Source organism: Myxine glutinosa, chromosome 13, assembly GCF_964187855.1.
Source record: "Myxine glutinosa chromosome 13, kmMyxGlut1.1, whole genome shotgun sequence".
Classification (NCBI taxonomy): domain Eukaryota; kingdom Metazoa; phylum Chordata; class Myxini; order Myxiniformes; family Myxinidae; genus Myxine; species Myxine glutinosa.
In genome coordinates this window covers 57579622-57592156 of record NC_136273.1, presented here as the reverse complement: position 1 = coordinate 57592156, position 12535 = coordinate 57579622, and the positions used below count along the sequence as shown (strand labels likewise).

Below are 12535 nucleotides of genomic sequence, written 5' to 3'. Positions count from 1 at the left end.
CTTGGGAACCGGAGAAGAAATTGTGGGTAGCTTGGGAACTGGGAAAAAGTTGTGGGTAGCTTGGGAACTGGGAAAAAGTTGTGGGTAGCTTGGGAACTGGGAAAAAGTTGTGGGTAGCTTGGGAACCGGAAATGTCCGCTTTTTGCCACAATTAGGGGAAATAACGTGAATCGTTGTGATGTATCCTGCTATTTCATGCGAGTTGATTTAAACTTTTGATCCACATCTTCCAATGTCTTTACAGGCCCTGCCTTACGTCTGTCTTCTCATCGCGATGCTCTTCTTCATCTACGCAATAATCGGAATGCAGGTTGGACTTTCCTTAATGCGTCTTCTCTCCTCTGTTCATCTCATAAAAGCAGTCACAGCAACAAGTTAATTTGCTCCAGGTTTGCTGCTCAATTTGGTCATGCGAAACGTGAGGCAGACACTAGGGGGCGGTAGGTATACGTAAACTCCATCTCATGTGCAGGTGTTTGGAAACCTGAGGCGGGATGAAGAGGAGAGCCTGATCACTAATGACAACAACTTCCAGACTTTTTTCCAAGCTCTTGTGCTCCTCTTCAGGTATATTTGTATAATAAGCGACCATCCATCGCAGTTGATTTGTCCCATTAACCAATGTGAGTGGCTAGCTTTGCTGTTGTATCGATGTCAGTGAAGCATTCATATCTTTACGAAGAAATTGTCGTTCAAAGTTTGTACAGTTGACTATAATAGACAACCAGAGCGTAGAAATGGCAAACAAAATCATCACCTGGGGAAATGTTGATTGGGCTATCTCATCTTGGTATAATTCTTGGCTCAACGATACACTATCGGATTGTAGCTTCGCAGGTGTGACGTCGCATCACAGTGTGGCATCCCTCGGATAGACATTAAGCCGGGTGTCCCTTTTGCAACCATTACTTTGTGGGGGGTTAACCATCCTACAGTGTCTTTTGCAAATAGTAGGCGAGTTATCGCCAGCATCATGAATAATTACAAATGCTGACTGATAACAGCTGGGAATGCAAAGGCAAATCACCCAGTGTGATCCTCGCCACGAGACTGCATTGGCAGCATTGAGCCTCAAGCATGTTGGAAATATGACAAACAGTGAGCGGCATTGAAAACTTCGTGAATCATTTATCTCTCCATGAAGCAACAAGATGCATACAAGCATAATAGTGATGTTGAGCGTGTCTCGGTCTCTCAGGAGCGCAACTGGAGAAGCCTGGCAGGAGATCATGCTGTCATGCGTGAGTCACCAGAAATGTGACAAAGAATCAGGCCTGAAGGAGTGTGGAAGCGACTTTGCTTATTTCTACTTCTCTTCTTTCATCTTCCTCTGCTCCTTTTTGGTGATTTTCATGAATGAGGGAAATGCGAACCTATACCATTGAACACATCTGGACCTAAATGAGAAATTTTACTGCTGTGTACTTGATCCAAGATTTGAGGAACTTTGTTTATACACCTGGTACAGCCAAGTCCACTTTCTCCTGCACTTGAGAGAAATATATTGCAAATAACATGTTAATCAAAAAATTTCCAGACCACTAATATTGATGGCCATCTCGGTCAATGTTCTCCCACTACTCCATCCCTGCAGATGCTTAACCTCTTCGTTGCTGTCATCATGGACAACTTTGAGTATTTGACTCGTGACTCCTCGATCCTGGGCCCTCACCACCTCGATGAGTTTGTACGATTCTGGGCCGACTACGACCCAGCAGCCAGGTGATATGGCTCAGATGCGCATCTGCTGAGGAGCAGGTGCTGGCAGACAAAGGAAGTAAAGGCAAAGGCAGGAACTAAAAGACAAAAAAGATCAAAGCAGGATACTGGACATACTTTTGTTGGTATGCTAATAGCCATGTATGCTATTCACCTTTCATTAGTTTCACTTTTCAGAGATAATTGTAACAATTTCTTTGACTCTTGCTAAACTGTGCGTTCATTCTTGGATCTTGTCGAAGTCAATTGTCTTCTGCAAGTCTTTAGGGTTGTTGTTGGCTTGTAAGTTGCCTTCTGAAGAGTTTGTTGTTCCATGGGCTTACAAGCAAGAAGGTTGGCAATGCCTATACCTTTAACAGGTTTTATTTAAAAAATCACAAATTGATAAAGTCGAGAAAAGTTATGAATAAAGAAAGTTCAAAGTGACATTGAAGGTTGGCGCGTTTGGCATTCCCCTTTGCTAATGGTTCAAATACCATAATCTGGGTTACTTTAGACTTTGCCTATTGTTGTCCTGAGTGCATAATGGAAAAATCATCATAGTATATCAGATTTAAAGTTGCAGTCACAGCATCCTTTGGCAAGTTGTTAGATGGGGAATGTGAAACAATGTTTACCCATGAAAATGCAATTGTGATCTGGCTAATGATGCTGGGATCCCAGGTTAAAATTTTATACACAAATCTTATTCCCTTGCATCCTGATGTCCTTGTAATTCATGTAAACAGCAAAACAATCTCTCTGAATGTCCTTGTCCTACATGTGATATGTGTACAGGCTCCTCCATCAGCCTTACATCATCTATATACATAAAAACGAAAAACACGGTCTGTTTCGTGAAGGTGTCTGTTAAAGTGTCCCAGAAGCTGTCCGTAAAGCCGCCCGTTAAGCTGTGAAGCCTTATGACTATGTCTATTAATTACGTACTATTGCAATGTACCTTTCGACCCTTCAGACTGCTGAGACCCCTTAGACCTTTGAAGAAGAAGGACCCTTAAGACTCTTTAAGACCCAGAAGACCCAGAGGACCAAAACATACCCGTGGACTCTGAAGACCCATAAGATGCCAAAGACCCAAAAGACCTGTAACAAACCAAAGACCCATTAGACTCCAAAAACCCTTCATGCCATTAAGAGCATTTTTACCCCAAAGACCTGTAAGATCCTTTAAACCCTGAAGACCATTTTTACCTTTAAGACCCTTTCACCACTTTAGACACCTTTCGATCCCGACACCCTTTAGACCATTTAGACCCCCCTAGTATCTTTCAACATTTACACCATTTAAGTCCCCTTGACCCCTTCGATCTTAACACCATTCAGACCCCTTATCTCTTCAGACAGATTAGACAGCTTGGACCCTGGACCATTGAGAGCTTTAGATCGATTTGGCAACTCATGTACAGTCATTATCCTCAGTTAAAACAAGCCTGTGCCACTGTTGTGACGTGAGGTGAGGTGAGCATAGCAAAATGATCCACAGTAATTATTAATTAAAATAAAAACATATAAAGTCATTGATGAAAGAGATCCAACATTCAGTACTTTGACACAGTGGCTCACTCCTGTGTCTGACCCCAGTGGAAGAATAACGTACAACAACATGTACGAGCTCCTCAGACACATGTCTCCACCTCTGGGTCTCGGAAAGAAGTGTCCAATACGGATCGCCTACAAGGTACATTTTCTTCGTCTTGTTACTTTGCGTATACTGTTCACCTTCATAGTCGATAACACTTTTGTAAAATAATTCTAAGAATGTTCCATAATAATGGCACTTGCAAATAAAAGTGAAAGTTGTCATAGTTATTCCAATTAATAACACATTGAAATTAACTTTGAAAAAAGAAATGTCATTAAACCAAACCAAACGACTGGCAGGATATCTCAGTGGTGGCTTACTCGATTTTCAGTCGTCTGGCTTGTTTAGATTTCTGACATGATTTGGGTGCATTTTTTCCGTGAATATTGGCATGGGACTCGATTACTAGTTTGCCCGCAGGTGTGCACTGTTTTGTAAGGGCTGGGGTTATGTCCTAAATGCAGTGCCGCTTGTGGGTTGGAACAGGAATTTACGTACGATTCAAAGTGCCAACGATACCTCACCTACTATTTATTGGAAGACACCATGGCTCTTTAATGTCCACCAACTAATGATCGCAGAAACGACACCCAGCTTAATGGGTATCTGAGGTTCGTGCACTTTGTGATGCAACAACCTGCCTGTGATGGACCAAACATATTGCCAGTAATGGCTGCATTGCCTTGATGCTAGGCATAGGATTATCTCATGGAACACAATGGCTAGGATCATCCGTATAGACACTGCCTGGAAGAAGATGATTGCAAACCACTTCCGCAGATGGCAAGAAACAATCATGATTAGAAGTCTAAGAGATAAAGCTATGGTGCCATATGATGAGTCCTTCCAGATTTGAAAGCACCCAAATGGCTACTGGGTAAGGGCTGGCCATTATGATGGGACTGAATCAAACCAATGTGGAAATAGTCGCTGATGTCACTAGAACTGAAAGTCAAACGTTCACAAAATTGGAACATGGAATGTAAGGTCAATGAATCATGGAACATGTATATGTTATAAAGAGAGAGATGGAGAGGACAATAACTGGAATTTGGGGGATAAGTGAACTTGGGACTGGTTTTGGGCAGTTTCAAGCTGACGATTACAAAGTGTTCTTATCTGGTCATGAAACCTGTATAAGAAATGAAGTGGCAGTGACTTGCAATAAAAAGACAGTAGAGTCAGTTCTGGGATACAATCCAGTCAATGATAGGTTGATATCGGTGAGGTCGAAAGGACATCCAGTGACACCATCATCATGCAGATATATGCTCGAACTTCTGCTGTAGATGAAGAAAATGTGTAGGAGTTTTATGGAAAGTTGCAGGAACTCGTACAACAGGTGCCTAAAGGGGATGTCTTAATTATTATGGGAGATTGGAATGCAAAATTTGGAGAAGCAGGAGCACCAGGGATTGCAGGAAAGCACAGACTCGGTATTCAAAATGAAGCAGGGGAGCAAATGCTGTTGTTCCATGTGGAAAAGGAAGTCGTAATTGCAAACACATGCCCATTCAAACAACCCAAGCGTGCCATGTACATATGGACTTCGGCCTGATGGGCAATGTACAAATCAGATCGACTACATTCTAATCAACATGATATGGAGAAGTGCTGTGCCATCTGCCAATACTCTGCCAGGCACAGATTGTGGAATATATCATGAAATCCTTGTGTCAAAAGTACAAGTCAAATTGAGAAAGGTGAAAAAACATCAGAAACTCCGACCAGATATGACCTTGAAAATGTATCCGAACAATATACAATAAAGGTTTCAAAAAAAAACTGATTTCAAAGCTAGATTTCGTTGACAGAATGCCAGACGAATTGTGGCAGAAGGTTGAAGACATTTTGAAAGAAGAGGCCAAAAACAACATCTCAAAAGCAAGCAGTAAGAAGAAGGTTAAATGGCTGTCAGAAGAGGAAATACATATTGCAGACAGAAAAAGAGAGATGAAAACAAAAGGCGCATCAAGAAAGGACATAAAGTGGCTCAATGCCGACTTCCAACAACAGTCTAGGAAAGATAAAGATAAATCTTTTAAAGAGGCGTGCATATAAATAGAAAGTGACAACAGAGCGGGAAAACAAGAGAGCTTTTTATAAAGGCTCAGAGAGATCACAGGAAAGTTTAGATCTAGGATTAGGATCCTTAAGAGTGGAACAGGAAAATATCTGAGCGAAGAAACAGGTGAAACTAGAACGTAACTCGGTAGAGCGCATACCTCCGCCAGGCTGAACAGTTTACGTTTTGTATCCCATTGATAGGCCGGAATTGGATTCGGACCTGAACCAAAATGTAATCGGCTTGTTCTTGTCACCTAACCAACTCGTCCACCAAGTTTAGTCATAACTCGTCCATAACTTTTTTTAAATATCATATTATATATCGCTTTTCGCCCGATCTCTCAATGGTGAAGAATCACTTGAAATATTAAATAATTCTCTTATCCGAATCCATAATCAGATCTTCACCAAAATCGAATCGATTCTTCCTTGTCAGACACCCAACCAGTCCACCAGGTTTCGTCCAAATCCGTCCATAACTTTTTGAGATATCCTGCTATGTATCGTTTTTGGCCCCATCACTTAATGGTGAAGAATCACTTTAAAAATTCTACTAGCCGGATCCGAATCCGGATCTTCACCAAAATATAATCACTTCGTCCTTGTCACCTACACGACCTCTCTGTCAAATTTCGTCCGAATCCGTCCACAACTTTTTGAGATATCTTGTTCACAAACAGACAAACAGACAGGGGTGAAAACATAACCTCCATCCACCTTCGGTGGTGAAGGTAAAGATCGTTCAACACAGAACAAGTGAGAAACGCCTGTTGAGCAAGCAGGTTTCAGAAGAGGAAGAGGTACGAGGGATGAAATAGCAAATCTGAGATGGATATTGGAAAAAGCAAAGGAATATCAAAGGCAGGTGTATCTCTGTTTTTATAGATTATAGCAAAGCTTTCAATTGTTTGATTAATGAATTGATGTGGATTGTGCTGAGAGAAATGGGGATGTCGAAGCACCTGCTATGTCTGATAAGAAGTCTGTACATGAAACAAGAAGTTACGAGAGAGAGAGAGAGAGAGAGAGAGAGAGAGAGAGAGAGAGAGAGAGAGAGAGAGAGAGAGAAAATAAAAAACTTAACAAACCATGATCAAGTTTACAAAACCCACCCTTTGCACACCATTTTTCCACAAAGGTTTGTAAATCATCTTTCATTTGGCAAAAAGAAAATTCCATGCGTAACCTTGCCATGACTAGAGCCTTAAACACAATTACCACATCACATAAAATATCAGCATTTGCCAGGAGCTTTGCTTTTCTTGTTTTGTAGATTGCTAATTTTCCAATATAAATTAAGAAATTAACAAGAGCAGTCTCAGAGCGTTTTTTATAACTAAGTGGTGTTCCAAAGATAAAAACACGTGTAGAAAAAGAAAAGTTCATACGATTAAAAAAAGTTGATAAAAAACCAAAGAAGGGAGAGAGTCTTGCACAATCTATGTAAGCATGGAAAAGGTCTTCAGAAATCATACAAAAAGGGCATTCCACTGAATTATCTTCATTAAAACGATGTAATAAAACATTGGAGGGCAACACCATATGGGCGAGTCTCCAAGCAATATCACCAGTCCTTTTAACAATCGGTGAAACATACATTGCAGACCATTGCGGATGGGAGGGAGACCCAGAAGGCAGTTTCTCTTTCCATCGAGCCCCAAAAGAAACTGGCTGTAACGAGAGAAACCGGACTGAAATACACAAACGATGGTCTCTTTTTATCCTTGCTGGAAAGTGGCGATGAGGATAACAAGATAGATGTTGTGGCGCTATCAGCCGGCAGGCTAGAGCTAGCACAGATCTGTGGTGGTGTATGGTGGTCACCAATGTTGGCGGTTGAGCTCAGGTCCAAGTGCCTAAAAACACACAGGATTTCCTGTAGGACCTTGGTGACGCTCCTCAAAGATCTGATGCCAGTTCTTACTTGAAGATGTCCTGCGGAGAACCAACTATTCCTGTTACAGTCACGAAGGTCCCGAGTCGTTTTCACGCCAGCACTCACAAAACGTTGCGCAAAAGCACGTGAGCGAGGAATAGCAGGAAAGAGGGTCTTGTAGAAAAGGGGTTCCCGGAGGAACCTTTCACTGTTGTATGTCCCCATTTGCCGAGTTACTGAAATGGACCGCCAGACGTTCAAGACATCTTGGTAAAAGTCAGGGAGCAGCAAAGCATCGACATGTTGCAGCTCCATGAAGAAGAGTTCACAATTGTACCCAAGCATGCCGGCTTGTTTTAATATACAGTTTGCAGTCGATTTCCAGGGCAAGGCCTCCAGAAATATAAAACGACGAGCTGTAGAGACTCGGAAGGCCATCACCCGACAAAGAATGTCCACAAGCCCATGACCTCCTTCTGCCAGTGGGAGGCAAATAGTCTCTGGCTTTAGCCAGTGTTTGCCATCCCAAAAGAAGTCAAGTAAACATTTTTGGATTGACGACACCAACGTTGCAGGTGGCTGCAAGGCAATCATTTTATGCCATAAGAGAGGGGCCACCAGGTTGTTAATGACCAGGGCACGACCTCGGAAAGACAAGGTCGACAAAATTCCTCTCCATCTGTTTAATTTATTGCTAATTTTGTGGAGCAAACCATCCCAATTCCTTTTGACAAAACCTGGGGTTCCAAGATAAACACCGAGGTATTTCACACCTTCTTTTCCCCATGTCAAATTCATAGGGAGAATTGGAAGGGCAGAAGGTGGCGTACCGCCGACCCAAACTGCTTTGCATTTCGACCAATTAATTTGCGTTGTACATGCTTGAGAGTAGACCCATAGACACTCAAATAGCAGAGCAATGTCATTACTGCTGCGAACAGCAACGCATACATCACCAGCATAGGCCGAAATGATAACGGGATTTTCTGATTGAGTCACTGAAAATCCCATAAGAGAAGATCGTAAAGGAATCAAAAGGGGCTCAATGCAAAGAGAGTACAAGATTCCAGATAAGGGACAACCTTGCCGAATTCCCCTCCCAATCCGCAAAGGTGAACAGAGACCATCATTGATTTTGATCAAGCTAAAAATGTGATTATACAATAAGGATACATATGAAATAAAGGATGCCCCTAAACCAAATTGCTTTAAAATGTGAAACAAATACTCATGATTAACAGAGGCAAAAGCCTTTTCTTGGTCAACAAAAAAGAGACCGGTATGTTGTTGTTGAAATGCACACACATCCCACAGGTCTTGCACCAAAAAAATGTTATCGTGCATAGATCTGTGCATAACACAGTACGATTGATCCTGATGTATAACTGTGCTTAAAACAGTCTTTACACGGTTAGCTAGCGTTTTGGCAAGCATGGCAAGTTTTGGCAAGCAGTTTGGTGCATGTGTTTGTTTCGCGGATGTGTTTGTTTGGTGGATGTGTTTGTTTGGTGCATGTGTTTGTTTGGCGCATGTGTTTGTTTGGCGCATGTGTTTGTTTGGCGGATGTGTTTGTTTGGCGCATGTGTTTGTTTGGCGCATGTGTTTGTTTGGCGCATGTGTTTGTTTGGCGGATGTGTTAGTTTTGCGGATGTGTTAGTTTGGCGCATGTGTTTGTTTGGCGGATGTGTTTGTTTGGTGCATGTCTTTGTTTGGCGCATGTGTTAGTTTGGCGGATGTGTTTGTTTGGCGGATGTGTTTGTTTGGCGGATGTGTTTGTTTGGCGGAAGTGTTGGTTTGGTGGATGTGTTTGTTTGGCGGAAGTGTTTGTTTGGCGCATGTGTTTGTTTGGCGGAAGTGTTTGTTTGGCGGATGTGTGAGATTGGTGGATGTGTTAGTTTGGCAGAAGTTTTGGTTTGGCGGATGTGTTTGTTTGGCGGATGTGTTAGTTTGGCGGAAGTGTTGGTTTGGTGGATGTGTTAGTTTGGTGGATGTGTTTGTTTGGCGGAAGTGTTGGTTTGGTGGATGTGTTAGTTTGGCGCATGTTTGTTTGGCGGATGTGTTTGTTTGGCGCATGTGTTTGTTTGGCGGATGTGTTAGTTTGGCGGATGTGTTAGTTTGGTGGATGTGTTGGTTTGGCGGATGTGTTCGTTTGGCGGATCTGTTAGTTTGGTGCATGTGTTTGTTTCGCGGATGTGTTGGTTTGGCGCATGTGTTAGTTTGGCGGATGTGTTTGTTTGGCGGATGTGTTAGTTTGGCGGAAGTGTTGGTTTGGTGGATGTGTTAGTTTGGCGGATGTGTTAGTTTGGTGGATGTGTTCGTTTGGCGGAAGTGTTGGTTTGGTGGATGTGTTTGCTTGGTGGATGTGTTAGTTTGGCGGAAGTGTTGGTTTGGTGGATGTGTTTGTTTGGTGGATGTGTTAGTTTGGCGGAAGTGTTGGTTTGGTGGATGTGTTAGTTTGATGGATGTGTTTGTTTGGCGGAAGTGTTGGTTTGGTGGATGTGTTAGTTTGGCGCATGTGTTTGTTTGGCGGGTGTGTTTGTTTGGTGCATGTGTTTGTTTGGTGGATGTGTTAGTTTGGTGGATGTGTTAGTTTGGCGGATGTGTTCGTTTGGCGGGTCTGTTAGTTTGGTGCATGTGTTTGTTTCGCGGATGTGTTGGTTTGGTGGATGTGTTTGTTTGGTGGATGTGTTAGTTTGGCGCATGTGTTAGTTTGGTGGATGTGTTTGTTTGGCGGAAGTGTTGGTTTGGTGGATGTGTTAGTTTGGCGGATGTGTTAGTTTGATGGATGTGTTTGTTTGGTGGATGTGTTAGTTTGGTGGATGTGTTTGTTTGGTGGATGTGTTTGTTTGGTGGATGTGTTTGTTTGGTGGATGTGTTAGTTTGGTGGATGTGCTTGTTTGGTGGATGTGTTTGTTTGGTGGATGTGTTAGTTTGGCGGAAGTGTTGGTTTGGTGGATGTGTTAGTTTGATGGATGTGTTTGTTTGGCGGAAGTGTTGGTTTGGTGAATTTGTTAGTTTGGCGCATGTGTTTGTTTGGCGGGTGTGTTTGTTTGGCGCATGTGTTTGTTTGGTGGATGTGTTAGTTTGGCGCATGTGTTTGTTTGGCGGGTGTGTTTGTTTGGCGCATGGGTTTGTTTGGTGGATGTGTTAGTTTGGCGCATGTGTTTGTTTGGCGGGTGTGTTTGTTTGGCGCATGTGTTTGTTTGGTGGATGTGTTGGTTTGGTGGATGTGTTAGTTTGGCGGATGTGTTAGTTTGGCGGAAGTGTTGGTTTGGCGGATGTGTTTGTTTGGTGGATGTGTTAGTTTGGTGGATGTGTTTGTTTGGCGGAAGTGTTGGTTTGGTGGATGTGTTAGTTTGGCGGAAGTGTTGGTTTGGTGGATGTGTTAGTTTGGCGGATGTGTTGGTTTGGTGGATGTGTTAGTTTGGCGCATGTGTTTGTTTGGCGGATGTGTTTGTTTGGCGCATGTGTTTGTTTGGCGGATGTGTTAGTTTGGCAGAAGTGTTGGTTTGGTGGATGTGTTTGTTTGGCACATGTGTTAGTTTGGCGCATGTGTTTGTTTGGTGGATGTGTTTGTTTGGCGGATGTGTTAGTTTGGCGGATGTGTTAGTTTGGCGGATGTGTTAGTTTGGCGGATGTGTTAGTTTGGTGGATGTGTTTGTTTGGCGCATGTGTTAGTTTGGCGCATGTGCTTGTTTGGCGCATGTGTTTGTTTGGCGGATGTGTTTGTTTGGCGGATGTGTTAGTTTGGCGGATGTGTTAGTTTGGTGGATGTGTTAGTTTGGTGGATGTGTTTGTTTGGCGCATGTGTTAGTTTGGCGCATGTGCTTGTTTGGCGCATGTGTTTGTTTGGCGGATGTGTTTGTTTGGCGGATATGTTAGTTTGGCGGATGTGTTAGTTTGGCGGATGTGTTAGTTTGGTGGATGTGTTTGTTTGGCGGAAGTGTTGATTTGGTGGATGTGTTTGTTTGGCGGAAGTGTTGGTTTGGCGGATGTGTTAGTTTGGTGCATGTGTTTGTTTGGCGGATGTGTTACTTTGGCGGATGTGTTTGTTTGGCGGATGTGTTAGTTTGGCAGATGTGTTAGTTTGGCGCATGTGTTACTTTGACAGATGTGTTTGGTGGATGTGTTAGTTTGGCGGAAGTGTTGGTTTGGTGGATGTGTTAGTTTGGCGGATGTGTTAGTTTGGCAGATGTGTTAGTTTGGCGCATGTGTTACTTTGGCGGATGTGTTTGTTTGGCGGATGTGTTAGTTTGACATATGTGTTTGGTGGATGTGTTAGTTTGGCGGAAGTGTTGGTTTGGTGGATGTGTTAGTTTGGCGGATGTGTTTGTTTGGTGGATGTGTTAGTTTGGCGCATGTGTTAGTTTGGTGGATGTGTTAGTTTGGCGGATGTGTTCGTTTGGCGGATCTGTTAGTTTGGTGCATGTGTTTGTTTTGCGGATGTGTTGGTTTGGTGGATGTGTTAGTTTGGCGGATGTGTTTGTTTGGCGGAAGTGTTGGTTTGGTGGATGTGTTTGTTTGGCGGATGTGTTTGTTTGGCGGATGTGTTAGTTTGGTGGATGTTTGAATACTTATGTCAATGTGATATTTCATTTTTTTCTTTTTAATAAACTTGCAAAACTTTCTAAAATCCTGTTTTCTCTTTGTCATTATGGGGTATTGAGTGTAGATTAATGAGGGGAAAAATGAATTTAAACGATTTCAGCATAAGGCTGCAACCTAACAAAATGTGAAAAAGTGAAGGGGTCTGAATACTTTCTGAATGTACTGTAATTGCAAAGAGAATGGCCCCTGTAGTCTAAAAGAGCTGCATTATAGCACGCTTGTCCCCGTTTGGCATTTTTCCATAGTGGTTCCACAGCACTAGTTCCTTAAATACTACATCGGAGGGTCCACATTACAGTCACCTTACACCTGTTCACTCTTCCCACGGAGGACACGTAATGGCTGCATGTACACAATACCTGCATAGTATCGGATGTCGACCACTGGCAGGTAAAAATGTCAGACCTGAGTCTTACCTTGTAGGTCAGCCTTGCTAATTTTGGGTGGTCTTATTTTTAACTATAGATCTTCGCAACCTGGTTATTTTTGCGAATCTATGTATATAATATAATGAGCTCCCTTACCAGGAACATGCACCCAAGAGGAGGCCATTCCACCCATTAAGCCTGCACAATGGTTGCCACCTTTTGGTTGTCTGTGCTCTACCCATTGAAAATGCTTAGCGTCAAGCAAGGAAGCAGTACATACCATTTTTATAGTCATTCATTTTGCATGGAGAATGT

The 12535-nt window shown here is 42.7% G+C and overlaps 1 protein-coding gene across 1 annotated transcript in view; it reads left to right on the top strand.

Moving 5' to 3' along the window:
* The window catches only part of LOC137438368 (voltage-dependent P/Q-type calcium channel subunit alpha-1A), a 387802-nt gene that overhangs the window by 306116 nt on the left and 69151 nt on the right, over nt 1–12535 (top strand). Inside the window, exons 34-38 of the mRNA XM_078767016.1 lie at nt 245–310; nt 473–567; nt 1199–1343; nt 1595–1722; nt 3301–3397. Of these exons, the coding sequence (XP_078623142.1) occupies nt 245–310; nt 473–567; nt 1199–1343; nt 1595–1722; nt 3301–3397 (531 nt within the window). The remainder of the gene's footprint in view (nt 1–244; nt 311–472; nt 568–1198; nt 1344–1594; nt 1723–3300; nt 3398–12535) is intronic.